Genomic DNA, 8,700 nt, shown 5'->3' with positions numbered 1-8,700 from the left:
TCTCTCTCTCTCTCTCTCTCTCTCTCTCTCTCTCTCTCTCAATATTGTATTAGGTTCCCTTTAGCAATACAGCTCCGGCTAGTGTTTGTGCTTAAGTCCTAATCAATTTACAGTTGTATTCTTAAAAATTCGCTGGTTCTTCCCTTGTCCTTGAGACAAAGGACGGAGTGGCAAGGATAAAGGGTGCCCATTTTATGAGTGGTTATGATTATGAGTAATAGTGATAATACAAGTAGTGTGTTTTTCTGATATGCATGAAGTTTTATACTATGCTACTGTAAACCATGTTTATGATCTTTTTGTTATTTCAATAATAATTTTAAACCTGTTGTATATATTCTTTACCTGTTCTTATTATCAAAGCTCATATATATTCTTTACCTGTTCTTATTATCAAAGCTTATTATATGTATACTTTAACTGTTCTTATTATCAAAGCTTATATGTATACTTTAACTGTTCTTATTATCAAAGCTCTTATATAGATATTGAGGAATGTGCTTGTTTTCAGGGGTGGGTAATGTACGCACAGCTGTTAGTAGATTTGTTCAAATATTTGGCTCCTTTCTTGAGAAATGCAGAACTGGCCAAGCCCGTTACAGTGCTGTATAAAGGGACACTCAGAGTTCTATTGGTTCTTCTTCACGATTTTCCGGAGTTTCTTTGTGATTACCACTACGGATTCTGTGATGCTATTCCTCCAAACTGCATACAGGTAACTGAACTTAGTGCTAGTTTTTTCTTTAAGTTTGAAGAAAATAGTTTCTACTTATTTATAGTCTAGAGCTTTTTCTTTTTTCAACAATATAATATTATATACCTAATAAACAACACTCATGTTATATATTTAATAATGAAAAACTGACTTAGTTATCTGTTGTGAGTTTTCACTAACAGATAACTGAATTTCAATTGAAATTTTATTTTATTAGATTTAATGTACAACTGATAATAGTTACATTTAGTAGTAATTATTTTTATTTAATTACTGTTTTAATTTTAATCATAACATCTTGTTGGATTGTAGATTTGTATTTTTAAATCTTCATGACCATATTGAACTGAAAAATTATATTTTATTTTTATTTTAGATGCGAAATCTCATACTATCGGCATTTCCCAGAAACATGAGGTTGCCAGATCCATTTACTCCGAATTTGAAAGTTGATATGCTTTCGGAAATATCTAACGCCCCAAGAGTATTAACAGAATTCACTCTGATGATTCAGCCTCCTTCTTTTAAAAAAGTAAGTAGGTTTGTTTTTTTAGTTTTACTTTAAATGTCAGAATCGATTTTATTCTTTTTTTTTACAATATTCTCAAAAGCAGCTTTAACAATTTTTATTAAACTCATTATATCAATATTCAATTAAATGATTTAACTTTTTTTTTGTATTGAGAAGCAACTTTAATTTTGTTTATTTGAAATAATTAAACATCTCTCATGTAGTAGTAATGGAAAAGATGACAAATTTAAATTGTTTATTTAATATTTTGCCTGATATGTTATTGATGGTAACTGATTTAATTTTTTTTTTTTTAGGAATTAGATACATATTTGAAAGCAAGGGCTCCTGTAACATTCCTCTCTGATCTGAGAAGCAATCTACAGGTTTCAAATGAGCCCGGTCTTAGATATAACATCACCTTGATGAATGCCCTTGTTTTATATGTTGGTACTGAAGCAATTCAATATATTAGAAAGAAGGGTCTTACTCCTAATATGTCGACAATTGCTCATTCAGCTCACATGGATATATTTCAGAACTTGGCTGTAGATCTCGATACTGAAGGTTAGTTTGCTGCTACACATTTTTCTTGTGAGAAATTCTTAATTTGTTTTGTCAAATGAACTTAAGAAAGACATACTAAGAAAGATTATTGTAAAATTAATTGTCATGAAAAATTTGTAAATTAGATTGTAGATTATAATTATGATATATTACCTTCCATTAGGATTAAAAGAACTACTTTATGCTATGTTACCTGTGGGCTGTAGCTTGGAACCTTTTCTCTAGAGCACTATCTCTCAACTCATAGAAGTCTGGAGACCACTAAGCCCAAAATTTGACCTACCCCTTCTGACTGGGGCACTTTTTTATTATATTCACCTGTTAAAATTTTTTATCTAATACTAAAACACCAGGAATGGTAAACAAGAAAACAGTTCTGTTACAAAGTCCTTTCTAAGTTTACGGGGTGTGTCAGAAAAAAAAGTTTTAATTTTTTTGAAACATCAATGTTATCCCCTCCCCTTAAGTAGTTCCCTTGAGCAGCTACACACCAATGGAGATGTCCTCACTGTTGATAGTAGTGCTGGAAGTCTTATGTTTACTGGTATGGTCTTCACCATGTCCTTTACACTCTTGGATGTTTTCTAAAGCCCCGAAATGACTTCCTTTGAGGACATTTTTCAGTTTAGGAAAAAATGTCACAAATGTTGTAATTAAAGCCTCCAATAAACAAAATTGTACATCAGTCATCAGGATTTTATAGAAAGTTCAATTTATAAAGCCTATTAATCATGAAAGGGAATTTTTGTAAGTTCGTTCAATAGATAACACCATTATTGATTTGACTTATGTTCTTTATGTCAGTTTTGATAATCATACAGAATAAATATAATTATATAATTTGCTGTAATGATCTGTATAAAATTGGCAAAGTTTCTATAATTTTCTTTATTATTTGTTTATTCATTTTCTGACTGTCCAGCTTATGTAATGAAGTCATGTCGAAAAGACCAAATACCTCACATTGATTTTTACTAAAGTTATTATAAATAGTATATTGTTGCTTAAGAATTCTCATTATTCAGAACAATTCAACGTATCATTCCAAAGACATCTGATCTCTCTACCATCGTTCATAGGATGCCTACATAATTTTTTTTTACTTTGAGAATTCTTTGGTAAAGTTTCTAAAATGAAGAATTAATTTAATTTTTTTAAATGGTATTAAGTTTTTTTTTTTCAGAGTTACAAGGTATCAGCTCCAGCGACAAAATAAAATTATCAATTCAAATTGGCTTACTAATATTTTCATTGTGGTGATAACTATCTGGTTCTAATAATTTAATGGATTTATTTGATTCTAGGGCGTTATTTATTTTTGAATGCCATTGCAAATCAACTCCGGTATCCAAATAGTCATACCCATTACTTCAGTTGTACACTCTTGTATCTATTTGCGGAAGCAAACACGGAAGCTATTCAAGAACAAATAACGAGGTAAGTATTATGTTGTTTTGAATTTAAAGTATAATTATTGTTAATCATTATTCACCATGTGATTAAATTATTAATCAACGGAAAGATGATTTGGTTGGTGGTGGGCAAGAATAACACCGAACAATAGTAGACTATTTATGAATAGCGATGTTTTGGCCCATATTGCAGGCCTTAACAAGTCCTAAAACAATGAAGTTGAAAATATTTCAGAAGTATTAAGAACAACGTGATGGCGAGACTGGAGATACAGGAAAAGGTGTAGAGGGAACAACTCCACCAAGTGAGCCTGTTAGTCTTACAGAAAATATTGATTGTAAACATAGTAAATTGACTGAAATAATAATGAAAGTTATAATAGAGGTATAAATAATTAGTAATTAAAGTAAAAATTTTAATAGAAACAGAAATGATAGTAAAGTAAATGGGATAAAGCTGAGAAATCCTGTTTAAAAAAACAGGTGCTTTAACTATGGATATTATTTTTTATATAATTTTTAAATTCAGTTTTCTCTTGTTATTATTTCTAATACTATTACTATTTTTATTTAACTTAGTTCAAATCTGTATATCCCATGATATCATTCGTCGTTCTTTATACTTGTGGAATACTTTTTCCATGTCAATATTTTACCTTTTTCTTTGTGGCCTTATTGGAGGCCAAAGTGTGTGCACTATACAAATAGCTCCTACTATTTTTTCTGTTACGCTTGACTACCATCTACTTGATTATTATTAAGATTAATGATTAAATAATCATTAGGTTATTCTGAAAGATTTACATGAAAGCAGTTAGTATGGTGAAAAAATATTTTTTAATTGTTAAAAAATGCGTTGCTTAGCTGATATTTTGTAAAATCATTAATAGATTTTTGGTGAAGTATCAATAGCTGATCCTATCTTAATTTCTTCTTATTATATTTTAGACACAAACAAGCCAGAATTCAATTTTCATTTAAAGAAAGCCCATCAATTCATATTTTAAAATTAATCTTCCTTGAATATATACAGACACTTGACCCATAACAGGAATGGATCCAGAACTCTTTTATGAGGGAGGGTTGAAAATACAAAAATTTTAAGGCTAAATTTAATTTAACTTGCTGATGTCCTGCATATAAAGCAATGAAGAAATATTCTGTTTTAAATGTAATTTTAAACACTGAATGGTGTCTGTCAAGAAACATCACTAGAAAATGTGAGTGGGATTTGTACCCAAACGTTCTAGGGGGAAAATCGTTTAAAAAAAAAAATGCAGCATATACATTAGGAGGAAAATGAGTTTCAACATTATCTACTTTTTCATTATGAAACAATTTTTTTTTTGTTATAAATAAAAATATAAAATTAAATTAAAATCTGTATTTCTAAAACGTCAGGGGGTTCAGTACTTTGTAAGAACGTACTGTTACTAGACCAATGGTTGTGCAAGGAAGTGATTTGGTCAGAATCGCGCTCGATCCCCAAATTTTTACTCAATTAAGGGTACGTAATTTAAGAGGCTAGATGGATCCCAGGAGGGAGAAAAATATAAACAAAATAAAATTTTTTCTAAAAGTAAAATATTCTTTTTACGTAAAGGGTGAGTGATGTGCCTGGCACCCTTAGTGCATCCACTAAGGAATCACAATTCTAGAAAAATACAAAAGAATAATACCTATTTCCCATTCTTAATTTACTTAGTTCTTAATCCTTTTTCTAGCAGTTATGAAAAAATTGAGAAATCAAAAAATTAATCTTGAAATATTTGAATGGGTTTTCATTGCAATTGTAGGGGCAAGATGTCCATGTGTCCCAGTGGTACGAGGAAGCAATTCTAATTCCAGTTACTTTACCCTACAGACAATTTGAAGTGTCTCCTGGGAGTGTAAGGGTTAAAGATAAATTTATTAATTTGATGCTTAGATACTTAAACTAAAAATGATAACACAAAAAGACCCTTTAATTCATAAAAAGCATCATAATTAAAGTGGATGAACGTTAAAATGAAATCGCAGATTGAAATAAAACAAAACCTAAACACGTTCACATTCCAGCTGGGAGAAAATCGCTTATCATCTTGCTGCATTCTGAACCGTTATATTTGTCCAAACTATACTGACTGGAACGGGTCATCCCTAATTGTAATTTTATGTCAGTTATTAAGACATTTTGTCTTAATTATAATTTATATTATATTCCTGTGGATGAGGCAGTTGCTCTCAAAGCATTGAGTATTAAGAGAAGATAATCAAATAAAATTTGAAATGGAAGTGATAATTCACTTCATAATGTTTATTAAGAATTACATGATTAAGGTAGGTTTCTATAGCATACTTATATTTAGAAAATGAGTCGGTTTTGAAATGTAGACGTACTAAGGAAAATACTTTTATGGCCTATTTAATGTAACCTATAAGAGAAAGTGGTGGATGAAATAGATATGGGACCAACTGAGTACCAACCCCACTCAACCCATCAAAATTTCATCCTAATCGGATCAATGGATCGATGCTAAAAAAAAAATTGACAAGACTGAACCAGATTACTTCCTCGATGTGTAAAAGAGAACATGCAAGTGAATAATTTTCAATTCTCAAGGATTATCTTATATTCAAATTTTCAACTCTGAGGGTATCTTTATTTTATTTCCTGCATTAAAATACAAAGCTTCCCTACCTCCCTAGAGACATAAAAAATAGAATTTGATCGATTGAGTTGTATCCTAGGTGGTTTGACAGAGTTTTTTAATTTTTGTTTTAGAAAACTGAATTTAAAAGTCATGAATTGGTTAAAAAATATATGTGTGACTGAAGAAAATGTAGTTGATTTTCAGTTTCAAGACACAAAAATATTAAGGTTAACCAGAATTAACAAATTCAATTTCAAAAATTTTTAGATTTTTTTTTAACTGTCCCTATCAGGTCCTGTATTAGAGATGTCATATTCTGTACAATGTTATTCATTGTGTAAATAGTTTTTTTAGAATCATAATAGTACTTTTGTGTACTCTTGGTGTATATAGATTCGTCAAGTTACATTGAAAACATTAGTATTGATTATCTGTATTATATAAATCAAATTAATAAAAGAAATTTTTAGAATGAATCAAAACTTGTAGAACCCTAGCCAATCCACTCTTCCTAATTTTGAAAGTTATAAGCCTTTTCTTATAAGTTATGATTTGTTTAAAAATTGTTCCTGTTTATTTAATTAGTATATTACTAATGTATTGAATGATATGACTTCTGTGCATTTGGTATAAAAATTTTATATTTACAGAGTTTTATTGGAAAGACTTATTGTAAACAGGCCACACCCATGGGGTCTATTGATAACGTTCATAGAACTTATAAAAAACCCTACTTATAAGTTCTGGAATCATGAATTTGTCCATTGTGCTCCGGAAATAGAGAAGTAAGTTATTTATTTACCTTATTCTTCAGTATCTAATTATTTATTTATATTTGTTAAATAATTAAATAATACTTTGTAGGCTGTTCGAATCTGTTGCACGTTCTTGTATGGTTCAGAAACAAGTTCAGCCACCTGTTGAGAACGACTTGGCAGATTTGTAAGTGTGTGAATAGTGCGTAGTTTTTCGTAGTATCAGTTTTTTTTATTTTTGATGGATGGTATCGATTTTGTTCAAATCATGATTTTTTGTTACGTGACTCTTTTGGGCATGGCTTTCGTATAGAATAAGTTCTACATGTGGTTTTGTTATTTGCAAATCCACATTTTCCTTCCATTCTATTGCAAATATTCATATATTGTATTTTTGTAACAGTTTATTTCTTTTGTAATTAATTAACTGTAGTATAATGTTGTATGACCAGTTGGTGTGTATATATTTATATATATCAATGTAATTATGTAAATTGTATATTATGATACTTCTTACTTACATTAAGAATAGGACTAGTTAACATATTTGTTTTAGGCAGAACATGACTACCCAAGCAACATTCTCCGTTGCTTAATTTATTCAAGAAACATGTGGAGGAGTAAAATTATAGGTTAATCAGCAAATTATTTTTACTGATTTCTTGTGAATATTGTATAGGAGGAACTTTTTTAAGTACATATAAATAAATATACATGCTGATGTTTTATGTTAACAGGTTCCCTTTGTTAAAATATTGTATCTTATAGTAAGGGTTGTATTATATAATTATAACATTGTAGATACTTGTTTAAACTATTGTGTATATTATGAATAAATTCTAAAATTTTGGTGATTTGTAACTTCTCCTATGGGGTATAGTCAAAAAATGTTGAAATGTCTGTGACAATTATATTTATTTGTTTACTATAATTGAGTCAGCAATAGTCTCCTTTACTGTGTTATATAGCTAAATATGTGATATGGTGTATATTTAAAGTTATGGAGCTTAAGGCTGTTAAAATTATTGTGAGGTGTAAGTATATATATCTTGTAAGTACCTAAAAATGTTGATAAAATTTATGATATAAATTTATTTTCAGTTTAATTGAGTCCTATCAAAATTTAATATGGTGGACTATTTGTATTAAAAGCACAAATAAGAATATGACGGACGGAAGAAGCGATGTTAAATATGTACTGTAATTAATTTCTTGTATGTATTTCTGTAATAAATAATGCAAAGATAAGTTTTTTAATCAATAGTTTTCTCCTTCTTTACTTTGCTTCCCATGCATTTTGAAAAATAGAAGTAAAATGTTGCATAAATTCAGTGTTTTTCGAACAAATGTATCTTATTGTAACGATAATTATATATTCTAGAAGGCGTTATCTTGTTGGACGACATATATTGCTGAATTTTGATCATTTAATATTAAAACAAATCATAATCTTATAAAATAATGGATTTTCTTACCAATTGTTTTGTAATTGATAAAACTTTAATAAAACCCACTACATGCAAAATGTCCTTTTAGGAATCCACAAATTTCTAATTTTTGAATGACATTTTTTGACATCTGTCAGTTTCAGTAAAAAATTATTTCTTGTATTTTTTTATTAATAACTAGATAAACAAAAAGGAAGTAGAGTTACTAGCCAATATTCTATCAAACAAAAAGTTTTAAAATGACATTAGACACCGCAGTGAGAAAATGAAAAAATTGCTGTTTTTTTCCCAGTGACATTAAATGGTATAAAAAAATAATGTGTGGGCAATGCAAGTTATTATTTGGTTCAATTTTTTTGATAAAAAAAAATTATCTTCCATTTTTAAAATTAAGTGGTTTCAAGAAGACATAATATTTAACAATAAACTTAATATTTATTTTTTAGACTGACCCTCCCCATCTTATTAACAAGCTACTATACTACCTCGATTTAAGAAGTATTAGATATTCAAGTTTTAAGTTTGTAAATATATATGTATATTTATAGGCCATATATAAATAATTTATAAATAATAATAACCTATTTGATTATTAATTATAAAACAGAAATAACGATTTGCTTGGTATACTTTCTTATATTCGTGAATTTTAATTGTGC

The 8,700-nt window shown here is 28.8% G+C and overlaps 1 protein-coding gene across 2 annotated transcripts in view; it reads left to right on the top strand.

The window, feature by feature from the left end:
* The window catches only part of Not1 (CCR4-NOT transcription complex subunit 1), a gene marked incomplete at its 5' end in the record, with an annotated part of 49,773 nt that extends 41,923 nt beyond the window's left edge, over positions 1-7,850 (top strand). Inside the window, 7 exon segments of one of the 2 annotated variants that reach the window (XM_067050321.1) lie at positions 512-715; positions 1,092-1,247; positions 1,544-1,793; positions 3,098-3,230; positions 6,489-6,623; positions 6,703-6,780; positions 7,695-7,850. In XM_067050321.1, coding sequence (XP_066906422.1) covers positions 512-715; positions 1,092-1,247; positions 1,544-1,793; positions 3,098-3,230; positions 6,489-6,623; positions 6,703-6,780; positions 7,695-7,797 — 1,059 coding nt within the window. 2 annotated transcript variants of the gene reach the window in all.
* Positions 7,851-8,700: the final 850 nt, after the last annotated feature.

The sequence above is a fragment of the Halyomorpha halys genome, unplaced genomic scaffold, assembly GCF_000696795.3.
Source record: "Halyomorpha halys isolate HHAL.00 unplaced genomic scaffold, Hhal_1.1 Scaffold1421.1, whole genome shotgun sequence".
Taxonomy (NCBI): domain Eukaryota; kingdom Metazoa; phylum Arthropoda; class Insecta; order Hemiptera; family Pentatomidae; genus Halyomorpha; species Halyomorpha halys.
Note: the sequence above shows the minus strand (reverse complement) of the source record. Positions and strands in the feature narration are given on the sequence as shown.